Here is a 20,572-nt window from a genome sequence, read left to right as displayed (position 1 = left end):
GAATATGCATGGTTGAAATCGTTGAGGATGATATCAAGGAGCCAAGTGGATGAATGTGTATTCAAGCATAAGTGTGTAATAAGCATAAAGTCAAAAAGGGGGAGAATGTTAATGCAATGAAAGAGCATCAAGCGAAGATTCAATATCTAGAAGATCTCAAGCAAAAAGGAAACAGGTCAATGTGAAGAAATGGAAGGAACAACCAGTAAGGGAATGACTTGCAAGAGAAAAAGAAACATGCCATTGAAGAAAAATGGAAAGATCAAGCAAAAGGAATAAAGTCCAAGAAAAAGGAAAAGAAGATATTGAGCAAAATATTGGAAACAAGAAGAGGAGCTATGCATAAATACAAGACGTGGGAGATACAGAAAGGAATCCCAGCAGAACAGAAAAAGAGAGAAAAGAGCAAAGAGCTGGAGAATCATAGGTGTGGGAAACACGGGTGAGTGATACTTGAGAGAGAGTGAAGTGCATCTGAGGGGGAGCCTTCAAAAACAGGCGAACCGCTCAAAGGGCCTAGACGAGTCTAGGGTTACACGGGGTGTGCGAGACACACATAGTGTATGGGCTGATAGAATTCATGTTGTAAGGGGAGACAAACTCAGGGGGAGTTGTGGTTCTTGGGATGGATTAGGCTCGAACAAAAAAGAGTTGTAATTCATGTTCTTTACAAATGAATAGAATCAGTTGGGAAATTTTTGAAAGCAATATCGTGTGAGTTTACTTTTTCAGACTATTATATGGATAACCCACATCTATATTAGTGAAACTGTTTATATATTCTAGGAACATCGAAAATGGGTTCATAATATATATATATATATATATATATATATATATATATATCATATTTTTCATGACAACTTAATACATTTATATGTTTTCATAAATTTATGGTAAATCAACATACATACGGATCCTTTTTTTTAAGAAAAATTCATAGCCAACCTTGTAAAAATAAATAAATTTTTCCATAAAAAAATAAATTTTGTTTGAACAAGCTCTTGATATATGTTGGGTTTAAACTTTGATTCACATTTTTCAAAAAAAAATCATATCTGAAAAATATATCTAGAAGAAACTAAAAAGAAAACTAGTGGCCCACATAGGTCAAGTTTGATATAGATAATGACAACTAATTTGCTAGTAAATATTAAGAAAATTTTAGGGATTTTATAAATTATATTTTTAGGGAAAAAAGAGAGTCATTTTACTTGGGAAAAACAGCACTTTCTCTGTCCAAAATCACGAAACTATAGAACAGCTGTGATGAAGTGTTTTTCACAGCTAATTGACAACTGTCTTGTTTTTTGTTTCTTTATATCTTATTTTATATTTTATATTTTCATATTTGTATCTTATAGCATATTTTTTTTTTTATAGATTAGAAAACTCTCGTGACTATCTACCCTTACAAACGGAGACGAACTGACCACCACCCACGTCTAACAGTCCCCTACCGAACCTGGCCACCAGGCACGCCTAACGCTCGGACCGTAGTTGGGCTTAGGCGTCTGCAGGTCAAACTCCAAGCCCACGCGTACGAGCCTGCAACACACGCATAGGAAGTAAATCAGTCCATTATGATAGGCTGACAGGCGAACAGATCAGAGAAAGGGATGCGATAAGATTCGAAGACCCGACCTCATGGAATTACCCCAATGCTCCCAACCGACTGACCTGCCCCGAAGGGCATCTTATAGCATATTTGATTGCCCAACAACTGATTACTTTTTTATTTTACAATTAATTTGTATATTATGCGAACTATTTCTTAGGGTCTAATAAGATCAAATTGGTGGCAAAAAAAAAAATCACGTATAGTCTTTCAAGTTGATACTCGATAATATTAAAATTCGTACCATAGGTTATGTGGGATTTACACACAATTATAGACCTCGACCGAAACGAAACATAGATGAGTACAAATCCAAACGGGTTTTTTTTAAAAAAAATTATAAAATATTTTTATCAATTTCACATTTTCAACTTCAGCCATAGAAAACCCAACTTGCAACAATTCGTTTACGTAAAATATCACTACGGTCCCGTTGGAATATTCATGAATGTGTGAAACGCTCCACGTCGACGTCAATGGAAATCAGCTATCAGCCAAAAAAATAAACTCATTTTCATATGTATGTACGTACGTATACAAGCATATACATACACACACACACATACTTCTTTGTAAAAATACAAAAAAAAAAAATGTGGATGAGAATGAAGATTTTCGTCCCACGTGGGAGGCCTCGCCTAAGGATATTGGCACTAATTTAATTTCTTTTTTGCTTATTTATAATAAGCAGTAGCTAAATTTAAATATTACCTTAGTAACCTCTAATCGACTCCTTTTCTTTACACTCCTCTAACGAGTGCAACCATATTCTCCTTCATCTCCGGCGACTTTTCCGGCGACAAGTTCAGCCGGTATCCCGGGATTTACACCACGCCCGAGGGGAGACGAAGAACGAGCTGCCCTCCCATCAAACTGCTCAACATAAAACTCGGGCTTTAGTCAGATTTCGATCCGGGAAAATCATGATATGGTTGAAGGGTTCTTCTTTGATGCATTCACGTGATTCAACCCTTCACATGATATTATCAAACCCAAATTACGATTCAATGTGAGGATGAAACGAGACGCGGGGCTTAAGTTTTGAGATGAGAAAGGTGGAGACCATGAGAGCGCATATACCTCTTGACGTAGTAGTAGCAGAAGTCGGCAAGAATGAATGTCTGGACGATTTCCGAGATGAGGACCATTATCGGCCATAACCCGTACCCTAACGCAGTCAGTAACTGCCCTCGTGTGTCCAACACCTACAACATTTTACCACATTGTTCTCAGAAACGGTACGAAGAGGAGGGCAGAGCAAGGATACACGGAAGCTGCATGCTGTCTGAAAAAGACAGCACCACTGCACCAAGATCGGGGAGGAGAAAGTCGAAGCTAAAGTGTAAACTCTTCCAAGTGAAATGGGTTTGGTATTAACTATCAACCGAATCAAAATTCAAGAACTGTAAAGAGAGGAGAAAAAAACCTGAAGAACCCAGTGTGCACAGCTCAAGAACCTAGCTATCCCCAAAGCAAACACATATTGTGCGGTGAATGGCTCCACGATCTGAGGAAGAGAATGCACAGCCAAAGTGTCAGAACGCCATAGAAAGTCGATCAAATCATTATCTAGATCATGAAGAATCATTGGACAAAATATAATTGATTGTTTGGCCATAGAACATTTGTTGGTTAAACTGTTAAAAAACATGCATATTGCAATCGATTCAATCAATTTGATGGGAAACTGTTAAAAACTCCAGGCTTTCGAAGCATTGAAATTGAATACCTTTGTGTTTTGCATGACTCTGAGTTGAGGAAGAACTGAAACGGCCTCGAGGTAAACACAGAAAGCCCAAGCAATCCTGTTGATTATGTGGTGATGTGTTGTCGGGTGAATAAGCACAGATAGAATGGCGCAAGGGATAACCTGCATCAAAGAAAGGCGATAAGCAACTATTACTGAAATTGGGGAAAGATCATGCAACATCTATCATTATCTCTTTGATGTTAACACAAGTACCTAAACTTTGGTTTTTGCCTTTCATGGTAAACTGTTTGGTATAAAACATTACATTAGAGCAAGATTTTTGGACAAATTGGTTCACTAGTTTTCACTAGAATCAAGATGAGACAACGAAGAAAAGAAAAGAGTAACTAGAAAAACCCATTTGATCCATCAAGAATACAACCCTTAAAGCTAAGTGATGTCACCATTCAACACAAGTGACCAAATAACCCAGGGCAATACCAGAGCTCGGGAAGAAATTAACCGAGAATACTATCGAAACTTATCTCATGTGTGAGGAATCACGAGGTAATTAATTGCTATATTAGCGAAGGAAGATTCAAAAGGATTTTGTATTCAGAAAAAAGTATTGTTTTAGTAACTCTAATATCATACCCTGCATTATATTACATTTGCTAAATAACCCTTTTCAATCTCATCATTGGCGCAAGGCATCAAAGAGAAACTTAACCGGGACGAAGGACTAGGACCGAGGGGAAAACAAAGTGAAATCGAGATCAGAAAAACAACAACTTACGACATAGTAGATAGCGAAATTGTCCTTGTCCTCCATGTAACTGGGTCTAAGCTTAAACCGGATCATATAGATGACCCAAAGGGTAGTCACCAAAGTTGCAGAATCGAGCAATGTATGAATATCGAATTCCATGACAAAACTGCAATAGAGCCTCACGGCAAGAAACAGAGCCGTAAGCTCCTGTGATTTCAGTGACAGTCCTGCCAAGCATCGACCACAGTTTCAAAACCAATTCCAGATAATTCCCAATTCAGTAGTAACAATCAAAATTTCACATTTCAGGAAATGTGATAAACTGGTCATAAGGTAAAGGCATCATAACACAAACCCTAATCCGAATTATCGATATCTCAGCGGATCCGAACCAATCTAGTCGAAATTCCACTGCCCTAAACGCAAACCCAGAAATTCAAAATTTCCAACAGAAAAAGAAAACTCACCAGCGCAGGTCTTCTCCTTCATGATCTTGTAGATGAGGACGGAGATACCGAGGGCATGAACAGCCTCGGCGGCGACGAAGAGGTTGTCGTGGTCGTGAACAATCATCCTGAGGAAAATATTTGGGCTGGGCCATAAGACAACACCACGAGCCCATTAACTACAACTTTGTAACACCAATCAAATTTCTACATTTTTTTTTCAGATTTTTTTTAACACCCAATTTCTTTATATTGCCTTTTTTTTTTGTAAAAAGTATTTTTCCAAGAAGTAAATTCGAATCAAATGATGAGATTGGAACAATAATTCTCGCGACGGTCGTCCGCGACAAATCATGTGACACACTGAATCCAATGTTCTCTTTTTGTAATATAATGTAAACCCCATTTAATCCCAATTTTAATTATATAGATATGTGTAATTTATTAATCACTTGAATAACACCAAAATTTTGATAGAAATTTCTTGTTTTATTTACTAATCACAAATATTTTGTATAATTAAAACTAAACCGAACTAATCCTAATCCGTATTTTTTTTATAATACCAATCAATCGCCATCCACAACGTCTTCCCCTTCGGCGGTTGCCGTCGAACCCATGTAGCCACCGTGTGGATCGGCCTCTTCGCCGCCTTCATCGTCGTGATGTCTTCCCTCGTTCTTCGACTTTCAGAGCAAAAGTTGGGAACTTTTCGATGTTCGATCGAATTGGGTACGATGATAAACAGCCAGATCTGTCTGCCTTGCGTGTGAATTGCGATTTCTTTGCCAATTTCCCTCGCTTCTCGAGTGAGAAATGGTACGGATCATGTCTTTAAACACCATGTTATTTAGCTTTTAACCAATCATCATCATTGGTTAATGGTTATCACTCATTGAAAAAGTTCAAAAAAATGGAAGTTTAACATTGTCTAAAGAGGACACGTGGAAGTAAGAGGATCTTTTGGTGTGAAAAAACCGGTTTAGTTTAGAAACCAAAATTTAGATTATTGATAAACAATATTCGTAAAGGATAACCAATTATCAATATAATAACATATACGCAACTCTCCTTTAAGTTTTTGAAGGTCACGAGTGATTTTTTTTTTAATCTGAATCTCCTAGTATGATAAGAAATATAAGACTGGTTACCGATTTCAATTTTGGTCCGGTTCAGAATTCCGGTTTGCCCTTCGATGGTTTAGTAAACGAAAACGACGTCGTTCTCGTTCTCTCGTTTGGGATTAGGGCCAAACTCATGACGGCGAGGAACCAGAACACGACGGAGAAAGAGCCCTCGCCAGTCTCCTCGCCACCGAGGGAACAAAAATCCGACCAACTGGTGGTTTCGGATCGGAGTGGATGCTGATGAGAATTCTGTGAAGAAGAAGGAGGTCGGAGAAGACAAAGCTGACGTGAAGTGTTTGAGCTCCGTTATGAAGAAGAAGTCGACTCGGAGACGGCGAGGAAGGATATGGAGAGTCGACTACGATGACAAACCCATGAGGTATTCGCTTTCTGTTCGTCCCTCTCTAAGTTCCTTTGATGGATTTTAAAACAATGTCGCACCCTCACATTATGGTGGACAAGGAACTTCAATATCATAACGATGCATAGAATGGTTCCAAGGAGAAGGGAGTAAAGCCATACTTACCAAAAACGAACACATTTGTAAAAATAAATAAATTACCGCATTGAACCAAACACATTTATATATGTATATGAAGTAGGGCAAATGTAAAGAAGACATGAACATTAGACAAGTGCTTCAACCAAACAAATGCAATTAAAAAAGAAAAAAGCAAGAGACATGACATTAAAATATAATACCCACCGAAGTTGTGTGTGTTTTCTTTCTTTCTTCCTCCCTTCTGACAAAACAGATAGATCAAGCAGCAGCCTCGTAACCATCCTCCTCTTCGTCCTCGTACTCGCCTTCCTCGTCAGCGGTCGCGTCCTGGTACTGCTGGTACTCGGCCACAAGGTCGTTCATATTGCTCTCTGCTTCCGTGAACTCCATCTCGTCCATCCCTTCTCCCGTGTACCAATGCAGAAACGCCTTCCTCCTGAACATGGCCGTGAACTGCTCGCTCACCCTCCTGAACATCTCCTGTATCGACGTCGAGTTCCCCACGAAAGTCGACGCCATCTTTATCCCCTTTGGCGGTATATCACACACGCTCGATTTCACGTTGTTCGGTATCCACTCCACAAAGTAGGACGAGTTCTTGTTCTGCACGTTGAGTATCTGCTCGTCCACTTCCTTTGTGCTCATCTTTCCCCTGAACATGGCCGAGGCCGTGAGGTAGCGCCCATGCCGTGGATCGGCTGCACACATCATGTTCTTGGAGTCCCACATTTGCTGCGTCAGCTCGGGAACTGTCAGGGAAATATACTGTTGGGAGCCACGTGATGTGAGAGGAGCAAACCCGACCATGAAGAAATGGAGACGAGGGAACGGGATCAGGTTCACTGCTAGTTTCCTGAGGTCGGAGTTCAGTTGTCCGGGAAACCTCAGAGAGCAGGTCACTCCACTCATAGTTGCAGAGATCAAGTGGTTCAAGTCTCCAACTGCAGGGAAAAAAGGACGAGATTATTGAACCGGGGGGAGCAAATTCTCGAGGGGCTTTTAGGGTTTTTTCGGGATTGTATACTTACAGCTAGGAGTGCTGAGTTTGAGGGTGCGGAAGCAGATATCGTAGAGGGCTTCATTGTCAAGGACCATGCATTCATCTGCGTTCTCAACGAGCTGGTGGACAGAGAGAGTGGCATTGTATGGCTCGACGACAGTGTCAGAGACCTTTGGAGATGGGAAAACAGAGAAGGTGAGCATCATCCTGTCCGGGTATTCCTCCCGAATCTTCGATATCAGGAGAGTTCCCATTCCAGATCCCGTCCCTCCTCCAAGCGAGTGGCACACCTGAAAACCTGAATCATCAAGACACAGATGAGAGAAATGGAAAAAGACACTGCTTTTCTTTAACCCCGTCTACTAAGAGGGGGAAAGGAAAATGTAATCTCATCAGCTAATTGTACTCATGGGTCTTGGCTAAATAACCACGAAAATCACCAGGATATATATATATATATTCAACTTCATTATTTCTACGACAGACAGTGTACCCACACCATGGCTATGATTCATTATGTTCAAACAATGTCTTTGATATAATGAAGGACCGTTGACCCTTTTATCCGGATCGAATAATTCAGTGAGATATTTCAGTATTTACCTGAATTAATCAACTCTACTTTAAAGACAACAGCGATGACCAACTTCCATAATAAATCTATTCACAAAAATAATACGCTTCACCTCGACGGTATCAATGTCACAGTCCTCAAGTGCCATTAAAAAATTACAGTAGTTATCACGTGCTATGGACCCTCTTCATCCACAAACTACTTGGTATTATATATTACACAGCGACAAAAAACAAAAAGTGGGGCCACGAGACACCTGCCGACGCAGTTAATAATGTCTCCAAAATGAAATGAACTCTTTTGGCGAAAATTTTTCCCAAAAATCGAATTGTGGAAGCCAGGGCATCTCTGATACTGTTCCAAAGTCGCAATCAAGATATTTTTTAGAAGACGATATCAAATTAATCCTTTTTTTTTTGCAAATTGAATCCAATTCAGATCCTTACGAATCCCAATGTGAAGGAACCTCAAGGGCCTACCAATAAGTGATCACAGCTCATTGCAAAAAGCAATAATGCGGTTTGAATAAGTGAGTTATTGAAGCAGAATCAATGAAGAACACGAAAAGCAAAACATACAAAAGAAGAAAATACTCCAAAACGTAATGTATATACCTTGAATTCGTGATGATTTCTACAGTTATGAATCATAATGATGCAAGACATAATGATGACGAAAGCAAGTGACAGGAATCGATACCTTTTGGCTTTTGGGCAAGGGAAAAAAACGTAACACTAACAGGAATCGAAGAATTAGGAATAACGGGATCGGAGAACATAAACATCGTAAGGAGTCAAACCGATGGAAATCGACAAAAGAAAGTTTCAAGATCGTCTAAAGATCCATGTAGATGCATTAACATTTCTGAGGTATACATGAAAACAGAATCCCTTGAACCAATCAATCAACGAAACAATGATACTCTTCCGTTTTCATCCAAACAAAATCATAGTGGCTACCGCGAATGAAACATGCGAGAAAATCATAGATGCGGAACAAAACGGAACGATAAACTATAAGAAACAGTTAGTGACATCAAAACACGAGACATTTAGTGACATCAAAACACGAAACACATCACCAATCATGTTCTCATCCAAGCATCGTACGATTCATCGATTATAACGAAACATGCGATGAGATCGAAACAAATCGATACCGAAGACTAAGCAAACGCAGAAACACGATTCGTATATATATATATATATATATGTAGTATATACCTTGCAAGCAGTCGCAGTTCTCGGCCTCCTTGCGAACCACATCGAGAACGGAATCGATGAGTTCGGCACCTTCGGTGTAATGACCTTTCGCCCAGTTATTACCGGCGCCGGACTGCCCGAAGACGAAGTTGTCGGGGCGGAAGATCTGACCATAGGGACCGGATCTGATGCTGTCCATGGTCCCAGGCTCGAGATCCATGAGGACGGCGCGAGGAACGTACCTTCCGCCAGAGGCCTCATTGTAGTAGACGTTGATGCGTTCGAGTTGGAGATCGGCGGTTTCACCGTTGTAGCGTCCGGTGGGATCGATGCCGTGCTCGTCGCAGATGACCTCCCAAAACTTGGAACCGATCTGGTTGCCGCATTGACCACCTTGCACGTGGAGGATCTCTCTCATGGCGACGACAAAGACGATGACGGAGAGATTTTGGATCGAGAGAGAGAGAGATGGAGAGAGAAATGGAGGACAGTGGAGAGAGATACGAACGGATGGGAGAGGAAGAGGGTAAAAAAAAACGAAACTAAAAAAACAGAGAGGCGGGATTTTTTTTTTTTTTTGACGGGACGTATCGTGACAAGTTGACAGCGAGGTGAGATGGATTTGCCAGCTAAGCACCTATAACCGTCTCTCTCTCCCTCCCTGATTTTTTATTCCCTGTGACTCAGTATACCCTACACTCCTTCATATTTACATTTTGTTTTTCCAGGTTTTTATATTTCAGGAATATTTAAATACTGATAATAATAGTAATAAAACACCAATCAAATTTCCCGAGCAGACAAAAAAAAAAACATTTTTAACGTAAGTACAGTTTTATAAGATGTGGATTTTCAAGATTGTCCCTAATTTTTGAAAAAAAAAATATTGGCTGTTGTTGTATGCATCTATATATTAAAAATGTGACCATAACATATAGACATAGACATGTGTGTATGTATGCATAATGTATGAAAAATAATTACAAGAATCTATCTGTAGTGTCTAAAATTTTTCACGTTATAAGCACATGGGTGTTCAAGGGATCTGAGATTCAATCCATATTTACACGACGAGTGCAATAATTCAGCTTGTATGAATATCCTTTCTCGTCAAAAATCCAAATCTCATTCATTATTAAATATTACCGAATATATTTTTATTTTAAAAAAATATCAAATTATAAGGGACCAAAATGGTATTATTGAATATTATATCGCAAGACCAACATATGAGCAGTCTATGTCGGGAGATAGACAGGAAATTAGAATCGATGTGACAATTTTAGATATTTTCTAAATGAATAAAAATAATTAAATGAAAGTGAAATATATTTTATAGTACAATGTATTTGGGCTGGGCCATAAGACAACACCACGAGCCCATTAACTACAACTTTGTAACACCAATCAAATTTCTACATTTTTTTTTCAGATTTTTTTTAACACCCAATTTCTTTATATTGCCTTTTTTTTTTGTAAAAAGTATTTTTCCAAGAAGTAAATTCGAATCAAATGATGAGATTGGAACAATAATTCTCGCGACGGTCGTCCGCGACAAATCATGTGACACACTGAATCCAATGTTCTCTTTTTGTAATATAATGTAAACCCCATTTAATCCCAATTTTAATTATATAGATATGTGTAATTTATTAATCACTTGAATAACACCAAAATTTTGATAGAAATTTCTTGTTTTATTTACTAATCACAAATATTTTGTATAATTAAAACTAAACCGAACTAATCCTAATCCGTATTTTTTTTATAATACCAATCAATCGCCATCCACATATAAATATAAATATTTCGATTTAAATTAAAAAAAAAAGGAAACATAATATGAAACCAGACAATCTAAAGAAACTATCTAGAGACTCCAAACTTGTCGGAATCCGTACAATCTCGGAGATCCATGATCTCGATCACGGAGGAGGAACTTTGCCGCATCGGAGGAAATTTTCCGGTATCGGAGATTCGTCTCTGACCGGAATATTCTTTGGATTCTCTTGTCCTTCGCCTTTTACTCTGAAGTAAAGCTCTTGTCCCAAAAACCAATTCTCTACGGTTTGGGATCTCACGTTCCACATCCCTTGGTTATCCATTGCTACAAGAATCGCGGTCCATGAATATGGATACACCTATCCAACAAAAATATGTATTTAAATAAATATATGTTTTAATTAATAACCTTCGATTTTTGCATATAATGTATTAATGTCCATTTTGGTCTATGGACTTACCTGGACTGTGGACCGAGAAATTGCATCGACTAGGTTATATGTCACACCATTGCTCCACGACCATGCTCCAAATCCCATTCTAACGCTCACATAAAAGAAATATCGTTACATTCATGTTTCGTTAATTTGGTTCGGTTATGTAAAATTGAACCGATTCGAACCGAATAATATATAATTGTACAATACCTATATCATTTTAGAAAAAAATATATAGAATCTATATGAAATTTGACATGATACAAAAAAAACTTTTAAAAAACTTTACGATTTTAATTATAAAAACGAAATATAGAAGAATTTTTCTTTAAAAATGAACATTTTTGTCAATAAAAACCAATTCAGATAAGATATAGGAATAACTGAGAAAAAAATCAAAAATAAAATTGTATGAATAAAAATCAATTCACATAAAATATAGAAATAACCGAAAAAAGAAAAAAATACGAATTTGAGCAGAATTCAATATAAAAATCGAATTAATATAGTTTTCCGATTTTTCAAAAATAACCGAATGGAACCGAAACAAAATCCCAAATGCATAAAACCCTTGTCAATATCGTCACATATTCATGAAATAACACGGAGAATTATGATAGATCGATCGTGTATTACCCGACGACGAAGAAATTGTGTCCATCCATGTGCCAACTCTGCAAATCCTCGAGAGGGTTCTCGAGCACTATGTGGAGGAAACTTTCGTACAAGACATCAACTACGGCCGTGCCCAAACTCGGGGGGGTTTCGGGAGGAAAGTCTCGAAAGAGATCAGGGGTAAATGTGTCATTTAGTTGGAAATGATCGGCGAGCTTTAACGGCGTTTCAGGGTGTACGAAAGAGATGCCGTTAACTGTGTAACGGAGTTTCTCCCAATTTAGCACGACGTCGTTTCGTAGGACTAACGTTCTTGAGACGTTGATGTCTGCGTAATGGAACGAGCCTTGCGCATTCTGTCTCGCCGCTCCAACGTTTAAATCCAACCTGTTAATATGTTATATAATTTAATTTATAAATATTTTCTTTTTAAAATGTATAAAATAGTGAAAAAACATTTTTAACATTAACGTTTTTTGCTAAAATTAATTTAGGAAAAAAAAAGATATTATTCAATACCTTATTGATTGGGCCTGTTGAACGGAGAAGGCGTAGTCATAAGGCCCAGGAGCGGGAGGAACCGGTCCGACCGGGTTATGAGTGGAATTCGGGTAACGAACCAAACCTAAACCGGACATGTTGAATTCGGTAAACCGGGAAGTGGCAATCATGTAGTAGGATGTGTTGGAGATTTTTTCCTTGGCGGTGACGAGAACGGAATACGATTGGCCCACGTGGACATCCAAGCTGTCATAATGCTGTTTCTGAACATATGAACCTTCTGTCTCAACGAGAAGCATGTCGTGTCCCTGAATCCTGAAGTTTAACGATGTTTTTAACCCCACATTTGATATTCTCAACCTATATGTCTTACCTGTCACATTGACACACCCAAAAAAAATAAACAAAACAAAAAACCAAATAAAAAAATAATATATATATATATATATATATACAAAATAAAATAAAAAAAATAGTCACCAGGTTCAAAATCAAAGACAGCCTCTTTGGGCCCAAGCCCATTGATAAGAATACCATCAGGCATCGGCAAACTGATCCCTGTGTCAAGTGAAGCCCTTAGATCCTATAAAAAAACAAGTTGTAAAACCAATTCAATCTATACTTATTATATCGAATATAATGTATCTAAAACTATGGTCCGACTAATATAAAAAATACAAAATACGTTTGATATATACAATTTTTTTTGTTGGCATTACCCTATGATCAGAATTGAACCAATCTCCGATCAAGACGTCGAACTCGCCGTCGGGGCGAGGGAACGGCGGCGGGACGGAATCTAGATTGTTGAGACGGATCGGACCGAACCCTCCGGCGGCTTTTTGCAGGAGAAGAAAAGGGAAGTAAAAGTAACTTCCGATCTGATCCTTTATCTGAAAATTATAGGTCCAATTCTTTCCGGGAGGTATCGGGCAGTTTGTTCCTCGTACGCCGTCTTGCCATGAATTTCTCCTCATTTGAACGCCATTCCTGTAACGTCAATCCAAGTAGGGTCGTTATGAACCCAAAAAAAAAAACTCCGAATATTTGATTAAAATCATATTCGGTTCGGTTTAGATGAGGTTATACCATGTGATGAGAAAGGGTTCGGTCAAGTTGTTGTGAACGTTGATGTTGAAAACGTCGTTTGTTGTCCCGTTGAGAAGCGGTCCGGGGAACATGCCATTGATCACTATGATCTGTTCGCCGTATATATAACCATAGGCAAATATGGATATCTTTTTCTATAACGTACACACACATACACATATGAGAGATGTAGAAAATAAGAAACCTGTTTTTCGGCTCCAAGAAGCGAACGTTGGGAATAAGAGACAACCCATTGATGCGAAATGAAGGTTGAAGCAGCTTCACATGGATTTAAAACCAAACATAAACACATGAAGAAAGTGTAATATATCCTCATGATGTTCATACGCTCTCTCTCTCTCTCTCTAGATGATGAAGAAGAAGAAGGCTCAAAGCGCAGCAGATGAAACTGAAGAACACAGAAACCCTAGAGATAAAACTTGAAGGATAACAGAAAAGATTGTGTCGTGATTCGGTGAAAAACGGATCAGAACGAAATATTGAGGCGGGAAACTTGTAATCATTATCATAATTTTTAATTAATCAAGTAAATGATCTTACGATTAATTATATAACTAATTAACAAACTTAAACCTAAACACGATCGACTCCTTTTGCGTCGTATGATCGATATCTTTTAAAAAAAATATATATATAAGCGTATTCTAATAGATTTTGATATAAAACTATAATTTTTGTAAAAGTGAAAACAAAAAGCTTAAACCGAATACAAAAATAATTGAACAATAGAAAATTTCTTTACAAAAATGCGTTTTGTTCAATGAAATGATCATCTAGATCGAAACACCGTATAACAATACATAATATACAAACTGAAATATAAATATGTATAACAATACCGAGTATTTCACATGGACCGACCAAAACTATGATAATAACCACTTCCAAATCTTAAATTAATTTAGCATAAAAGGGAGAAACATGGTCCATGCTTCGTCAAGTCAGAAAGTGATGAAGCTGGTAACAGAGTGAGGAGGGTTGGTGAGCATATGGACGACCTCTCTCATGGTCGGCCGAGCCGTGGCCTCGTCCTCTACGCACATCATCGCGATCTTGAACACGTGAATCACACTCGTTATCGGGTACCCCGAAAGCCTCGGATCGATGATCGCTATCACCGTGGCCGCATCCGACGGTTGAGGTATCTCGGCGGCCGTGTTCCTTACCCACCTCACTATGTCCACCCCATCACCAAACTCTCCCACGGGTTTTCTCCCTACTATCAGTTCCAATAGCACCACTCCGAAACTGTACACATCGCTCTTCTCATCCACTTTCAACGTGTACGCATATTCTATATCATACACAACGTAAACAAATAATTCTTCAAAATATTCTGAATCCTAACTTAACCGGATATCTATTTTTTTTTTTTGAAAAACTAAATTTGGAGTTCGTTCATTTTCATACAGAGAAATTGTCATACCTGGGGCGATGTATCCGTAGGATCCAGCAATGGACGACATACACTCGGAAGCAGCTCCATCTTCCAAGAACTTAGCGAGCCCAAAATCGGAAACATGTGCCTCAAAATCGGAATCCAACAATATGTTATTGGACTTGACATCACGGTGCAATATCAATGGCGAACAATCGTGGTGAAGATAACACAACCCTTTGGCGGCTTCAACGGCAACTCTATACCTCGTCTCCCATTGAAGATGTCCGCCTTTCGATCCATGCAATAGCTCCCCAAGGCTCCCGTTGGGCATGTACTCATAAAGCAACAAGTTCGTGTCCTTGTTCGCAACGTACCCGAGCAGCCTCACGATGTTGCGATGCCTAGTATAAAAAAATATAGAGAGAAATTTGGAAAAAGCAAAAATATCATGTCATTATAAAAAAAAAAGTGCATTAGATGATAATTGTAATCCGAACCATATATAAAAATAATTGAAAAACGAAACATTTATTAAGAAATTTAATATCTTTATATGAGAAATGAATATGAAACGAACCAAATCCAAGATTGAAATCGAACGGATATAAATTTTTTAAAACCAAAAAAATCCGTTTAAAAAATAATCGAATCAATACCGAAATGACCATCAGTTGGTAACGTGATCTTGGACTTCAATAATAATAAGTGTCTCACAATATTTTTTTTAACCAAAATCCCCTGTACCTGATTCGTCCCAACGTCTTGATCTCGGCCGCGAACCCATGGTCGCTGCGGCCAGTCCCGCGCGGGCCCACGAGGCGTTTGATCGCAACGTCCACGTTGTTTGGCATGGACCCGCGGTATACGATCCCAGCCCCGCCTTTGCCTATGATGTTCTCTTCCTTGAGGCACTCGAGTACGTCCTCGGCTTTGAACTCTAGTCTCTGGAACGCGGTTAACTTCCACGCGCATGATCTTTGATGCTTTCTCTTGTTGATTTTGTAGACCGTTACGCTAATCACCATTAAGACTGTGATTAGGGAGATAATCGTGATTACGACCCTCGAGGCTGAGAACGACGACGTTTCACCCTCGCCAGCGGCTTTGCCGGCGAGTGACGGGCACGCGACGTGGTGGGGCAGGCAGAGGTGTGGGTTTCCGGCGTAGGATGTGTCGTTGAAGACCATGAATTGACCATCGACTGGGACTTTTCCGGTGAGGAGGTTGAAGGAGAGATCGAGAGTGGTTAAGCTCGTCATGTTCTCGATCTCGGTGGGGATGTGGCCGGTGAGTTGATTCCTGGACAAATTCAGGATGCCGAGGTTGTTCAAATTCACGATTCCGTTGGGGATTTCGCCGGCGAGACTGTTACGGCTAATATCGACGGAGATCAAGGAGGTGCAGCGTGTGATGGAGGGAGGGATTTCGCCGGTGATGTTGTTCGCGCTGATGTTGATCGTCGAGAGATGCTTCAAATCGAATATTTCTCGGGGGATTTCGCCGCGGAATCGGTTCCTGTCCATGGATAGTTTCCTGAGCTTTGGGAAATTGCCAATTGAAGGAGGAATCTCGCCGGCGAACCAATTATTCGAGAGGTCGATCTGGTCGAGCTGGTCACCGGACATCCCGGCAGGTAATTTGCCGGAGAAGAAATTGTCCGTGAGTTCAATGATCGTCACCGCCGGCAAGTTGAAGAATCCCGCCGGAACCGTACCGTTAAGTAGGTTTTTCGCGATCCGCACTCTGGTCAGAGACTTGCATTCGCCAAGCTCCTCCGGTATTAAATCGAAAAAGAAATTGTTCGAGAGAATCAGTATCTGCAACTTCCCGCCCCTGCACAAATCCCTAGGAATCAATCCGGTGAGATGATTGTTAGAAACGTCGAGCTTCTGCAACTCCCCGCTCCGGCCGAGATTTGCGGGCAACTCGAACGTGAAATTGTTCTCCCACACCTCGAAAACCTGGAGATTCGGGAAATCTCCTATGAAGGATGGGATTTCACCGTAAAAATTGTTCGTGAACAGATTGATCAGAGTGATGTTCCGGAGAGTGGAGAAGCTCTGTGGGATCTCTCCAGTTAGTTGGTTGGCGGATAAATCCAATGATTTCAAGCTCACCATTCCAGAAAGCTCCGGCGGAATTTTTCCGGTGAGATTGTTGATCTGAAGAAACAGAGTATGCAAACGCGTCAGATTCCCCAAGCTCGCCGGTATCTCGCCGGTGAGGGTACAGCTCGACATGTCGAGGTACTCGAGCTTCGTCAACTCGCCGAACTCCGGCGGAATTCCTCCCGTGTATTTGTTGAAGTAACCGATGACCAAGGTTCTCAGATTCTTCAGCCGGGACAAAAACGACGGCGTTTCGCAGGTGAGGTCGTTAGCGTTGACACCTAGAAACTCCAAGCTCTCGATATGCCCGTAGCTCTCCGGAATCTCTCCCTCGAAGAAATTCCCGCCAAGACAGAGATGCTTCAGCTTCTTAAGCCCCGGGACCTCCGGCGGGAGCTTCCCGGAGAAGCCGTTATTATACGCATCGAGTACTTCAAGCTCCGTCATCCCCGTGAGAATCTCGCCGGGAAAGTTCCCGGTGAGATTGCCGTTGTTCGACACGTTGAGGAACTTCAGAGCGGTGAGATTCCTCATCTCCAAAGGCAATCTACCGGTGAAATTGTTCGCAGCCAAGGTCAGATTCACCAAACGGTTCAACATCCCGATATCAGGTGGAATCGTGCCGAAGAGAGGAGTGAAGGAGACGTTGAGAGAGACAACGCGACCATCGACGTCGCAGGAGACGCCGGAGAAGGAGCAGTGAGCCGCCGGAGAAGAGGAGAATTCCCAGTCGTGGAGGCCGGAGCCGTTGGGTCCGATCATGGAGGATTTGAGCTTGAGGAGTACGTCCATGTCAGTGTAAGCGAAGCATGGTGTGAGAAAAAGCGCGAAAATCGAAACGACGTACAGTTGCAGCAGCAGCAGAGGATGAAGACGACGACGATGATCGAAACCTCTCATCTTTTTTTCTTTTTTTTTTTTCGCTACGTCGGAGAAGAAAACAGAGACAGAGAGTATCGACTTAGCGTTGGTTTCATGAACGGCATATTATGAAGACGACGAAGAAGAGAATCGTTATGGTACTGTTTGCGAATACACTTAGATAATAGAATAATGCGTTATTTTATAAACATAATCTAATATGAGCACATTATTTTAAAACAATCATCCACTATAACAAAAAATATTAAAATAAAATCTTTATACTACAAAATATTGCATTTCATTGGAATTGTGCCACGGAGGAAAAGTTAATGGGCTTCTTAAGTGGGCCCATGAAATGTGGGTCATATGGGCCCATTACAAAGTCTATCTCTGGCCTTTCCCTAAAGAGACAAATTTGCCCCCTCCCTCCCTCTCCAGCCTCAGCTTCAAGTCAACCCTTGTGTTGTGTGTTTTTGCACTTCATTTTTCAATTGTTTTTCTTCTCATTCTCGAATAATATAACATAACATCAAAACATGCAATCTAATAATATAATATAAGAATTTTTATTTTATGTATTAATAATGCGTTAATTGTCGTATCTTTACTTTTAATCGTTAAAGTTTTCACTATGAATTTCATTAGCCAATACTATTTGTCCACGTATGAATGTGAGTATCTACTGTATTTTATTTGTTTGAAACAAAAAAAAAACTCGAAAATCAATTGGTAAATATGAGAATTTGTTCTGCGATGCCCAAATCGATGAATGGGGAATAAAGTTTGTATTCTCTTCATTGAAAAAGGGCCTTTATATTTTCTAAGTCATTGGTAAAATAGTTCTATATTTATAGAGAGGAATCTCGACTGTTGGTCCATTTTTATGGATGAGAGAATATTATCAAAAGTATGTATAATCTTTGAAAAAAATAATGTCGATTCCGAAGGCACATCTTATGGATTATCCCAAATAATTTTTAAATTAATTATTTGAAAAATAAGGAATCATTCCCTTGTTTAATTTTCTAAAAATTATTCTATCGGACCTTATTAAATTAAATAATATATATTTATATTTAAAAGAAACTCGATTTAAAGATTAGATAAATTTTTTAAAATAAAATTAGTTGAATATAAATTAAAGATAATAAAGTTTTGAAAATGAAACGACTATTTCTAAATATTTTTAATAAATTTTAAATTCAAAACAAAAGCTAATGTAAAAATTAAATAACTATAATGTTTTAAAAATAAGAAATTTTACCCCCAAAATAACCAAATCAATATCATAAATATCTTACCCTAGTTTTGTTTATGTGAAATATAGTAAGTGCACTTCGGATGCTTCTAATCGGGTCAAATTCGTTATCAGAATCAAATCCACATTTCCTATATTCTTCCAAAAAATCTTAATATAAAAATTCAATATTGAAACTTAAAATAATACTTAATATATCTAGAAAATCGATTCAAGGTTAAATGAACATTAGACCATTGGTTTAAATCTCTAATAATATCCAATATTTTATACGACCACTCCATAACCAACATTAAATTATTTACTATACAGAACTAAAATACGTTATTACATCTTAAATAATTTAATTTCCTGGTATTTGGATTTTAGTTACTAAAATCAATATTTTACTAAAATCCATGTGTTGTAAAGCATGTAAACCGAAATATTCTCGCATTCTTTTTTAGTTGACTTTAATAACGGAGATATTCTGATATAATTCATACTTTGCTCATTTAACAAATTGCCGAATAATACTTTGCGCACCAATATATATATATATATATATATATATAATATATATAATATAGACTAGAATAGAAGCTCGTTGTAGGTTCGACCAAAGTAATGGGCCTGAAAATGGGCTGACTCGACCGGCCTATATAATGAGCCTTAGCGAGCACTTAAGTATCATGGGCCCATTTGTATAGCATGCAACACTCATTTTCTTCCTTTTTTTTTTCTGGGTTCGTCATGTTTTTTTTTGTTAGCAACCAAGCATACAATATTCGTTTGATCAAAATTAGTATACGAGAAAATTTGCCAATAATATTATTTTGTTTCGGGAAACAAAAAAAATAAAATATTGATTTTCACCTATCTTTGTTTCGAAATGCAAGTATTAAGCTCACAAGTCTCCCCCTTAATTACGCAATTAGTGCAATTATCATGCCTTTTTTGTATTTCGAAGATTAAATATGTTTCATTCAACGGAACTCAACTCTCTAAAACATTGTTATACGGATATTAACTATACATAATTAAGATATTATATTTATCTATACGGATGATTCTATTTGGAATCATACTATATTGACTGGGGAGACAAAAATGATGTGTCGCACTGTGATTGGTGGGTTGACACATTCCCAGAGATTTTGATTTCCTCTAATTCGTAATTTGACAAAAAAATATTTAAATAAATGAAATATTGCGTCGCACGTTCTTTGACGAAATGCGTCAAAATGATGGGTTTTCTTTAATTTTCTTTTTATTATGATTTTGTTATTGTCATCTAAATTTACCAAGCTTGCGATTTTATCGCCGATTGTGTTTAGAGCAAATTAAAATTACAGATATGTATGTATAACTAAACTATTGGAAATATATATTTTTATAATTGATAATCTTAGAATCTGGATTTTGTTAATACTTTAGGTGTTAATTTGAAGTCTTCCACACATTGTGTTTTAGAAATAGAGATATACATTATGTATGTATATATAATTATCACTTGCTTGTGCCAACAGGAATACTAAAAAGCGCATCTTATATTAAAAGAGTTAAATACATAGGATATATATATATATATATATATAGGGAGAGATGA

The 20,572-nt window shown here is 38.5% G+C and overlaps 4 protein-coding genes across 4 annotated transcripts; all 4 read right to left on the bottom strand.

Moving 5' to 3' along the window:
- Window positions 1–2,192: 2,192 nt before the first annotated feature.
- Window positions 2,193–5,406, bottom strand: LOC104813788 (putative ER lumen protein-retaining receptor C28H8.4). Its single transcript, XM_019202534.1, has 7 exons — window positions 5,090–5,406; window positions 4,545–4,669; window positions 4,105–4,304; window positions 3,348–3,488; window positions 3,045–3,125; window positions 2,699–2,823; window positions 2,193–2,491 (listed from the first exon to the last, which is right to left on the bottom strand). Exons 1-7 carry the CDS (start codon window positions 5,179–5,181, stop codon window positions 2,443–2,445), a joined length of 813 nt encoding a protein of 270 aa, XP_019058079.1. The 5' UTR covers window positions 5,182–5,406; the 3' UTR covers window positions 2,193–2,442.
- An 802-nt stretch (window positions 5,407–6,208) lies between these two features.
- LOC104813787 (tubulin beta-1 chain) lies at window positions 6,209–9,449 on the bottom strand. The gene is made up of 3 exons (XM_010541545.2): window positions 8,950–9,449; window positions 7,181–7,450; window positions 6,209–7,093 (listed from the first exon to the last, which is right to left on the bottom strand). The coding sequence occupies exons 1-3, from the start codon at window positions 9,344–9,346 to the stop codon at window positions 6,411–6,413; spliced, it is 1,350 nt and encodes a 449-aa protein (XP_010539847.1). The 5' UTR covers window positions 9,347–9,449; the 3' UTR covers window positions 6,209–6,410.
- Window positions 9,450–10,853: 1,404 nt separating this feature from the next.
- Window positions 10,854–13,697, bottom strand: LOC104814030 (monocopper oxidase-like protein SKS1). The gene is made up of 8 exons (XM_010541875.1): window positions 13,558–13,697; window positions 13,353–13,462; window positions 12,983–13,253; window positions 12,744–12,846; window positions 12,282–12,636; window positions 11,784–12,149; window positions 11,172–11,250; window positions 10,854–11,069 (listed from the first exon to the last, which is right to left on the bottom strand). Exons 1-8 carry the CDS (start codon window positions 13,687–13,689, stop codon window positions 10,854–10,856), a joined length of 1,632 nt encoding a protein of 543 aa, XP_010540177.1. The 5' UTR covers window positions 13,690–13,697.
- Window positions 13,698–14,177: 480 nt separating this feature from the next.
- LOC104813786 (receptor protein kinase CLAVATA1) lies at window positions 14,178–17,870 on the bottom strand. The gene is made up of 3 exons (XM_010541544.2): window positions 15,499–17,870; window positions 14,800–15,155; window positions 14,178–14,667 (listed from the first exon to the last, which is right to left on the bottom strand). Exons 1-3 carry the CDS (start codon window positions 17,760–17,762, stop codon window positions 14,315–14,317), a joined length of 2,973 nt encoding a protein of 990 aa, XP_010539846.1. The 5' UTR covers window positions 17,763–17,870; the 3' UTR covers window positions 14,178–14,314.
- Window positions 17,871–20,572: the final 2,702 nt, after the last annotated feature.

Source organism: Tarenaya hassleriana, unplaced genomic scaffold (genome assembly GCF_000463585.1).
Source record: "Tarenaya hassleriana unplaced genomic scaffold, ASM46358v1 Cleome20, whole genome shotgun sequence".
NCBI lineage: Eukaryota > Viridiplantae > Streptophyta > Magnoliopsida > Brassicales > Cleomaceae > Tarenaya > Tarenaya hassleriana.
The sequence above is the reverse complement of the archived record's forward strand: the minus strand, read 5'-3'. Positions and strand labels throughout refer to the sequence as shown.

Excerpts from the sequence above, each read along its gene's own strand:
- LOC104814030 (XM_010541875.1), bottom strand. The coding sequence starts at position 13,689 with ATGAGGATATATTACACTTTCTTCATGTGTTTATGTTTGGTTTTAAAT. Across the intron at positions 13,463-13,557 it reads TTCTTGGAGCCGAAAAACAG|ATCATAGTGATCAATGGCAT; the intron begins GTTTCTTATTTT and ends TACGGCGAACAG. Across the intron at positions 12,847-12,982 it reads GGTTCAATTCTGATCATAGG|GATCTAAGGGCTTCACTTGA; the intron begins GTAATGCCAACA and ends GTTTTTTTATAG.
- LOC104813788 (XM_019202534.1), bottom strand. The coding sequence starts at position 5,181 with ATGAAGGCGGCGAAGAGGCCGATCCACACGGTGGCTACATGGGTTCGA. Across the intron at positions 3,489-4,104 it reads ATTTCGCTATCTACTATGTC|GTTATCCCTTGCGCCATTCT; the intron begins GTAAGTTGTTGT and ends TCTTTGATGCAG. Across the intron at positions 3,126-3,347 it reads GAGTCATGCAAAACACAAAG|ATCGTGGAGCCATTCACCGC; the intron begins GTATTCAATTTC and ends TCTCTTCCTCAG.
- LOC104813787 (XM_010541545.2), bottom strand. The coding sequence starts at position 9,346 with ATGAGAGAGATCCTCCACGTGCAAGGTGGTCAATGCGGCAACCAGATC. Across the intron at positions 7,451-8,949 it reads GAACTGCGACTGCTTGCAAG|GTTTTCAGGTGTGCCACTCG; the intron begins GTATATACTACA and ends TTGATGATTCAG. Across the intron at positions 7,094-7,180 it reads CAAACTCAGCACTCCTAGCT|TTGGAGACTTGAACCACTTG; the intron begins GTAAGTATACAA and ends TTTTCCCTGCAG.
- LOC104813786 (XM_010541544.2), bottom strand. The coding sequence starts at position 17,762 with ATGAGAGGTTTCGATCATCGTCGTCGTCTTCATCCTCTGCTGCTGCTG. Across the intron at positions 15,156-15,498 it reads AAGACGTTGGGACGAATCAG|GCATCGCAACATCGTGAGGC; the intron begins GTACAGGGGATT and ends TTTTTATACTAG. Across the intron at positions 14,668-14,799 it reads CTACGGATACATCGCCCCAG|AATATGCGTACACGTTGAAA; the intron begins GTATGACAATTT and ends TGTATGATATAG.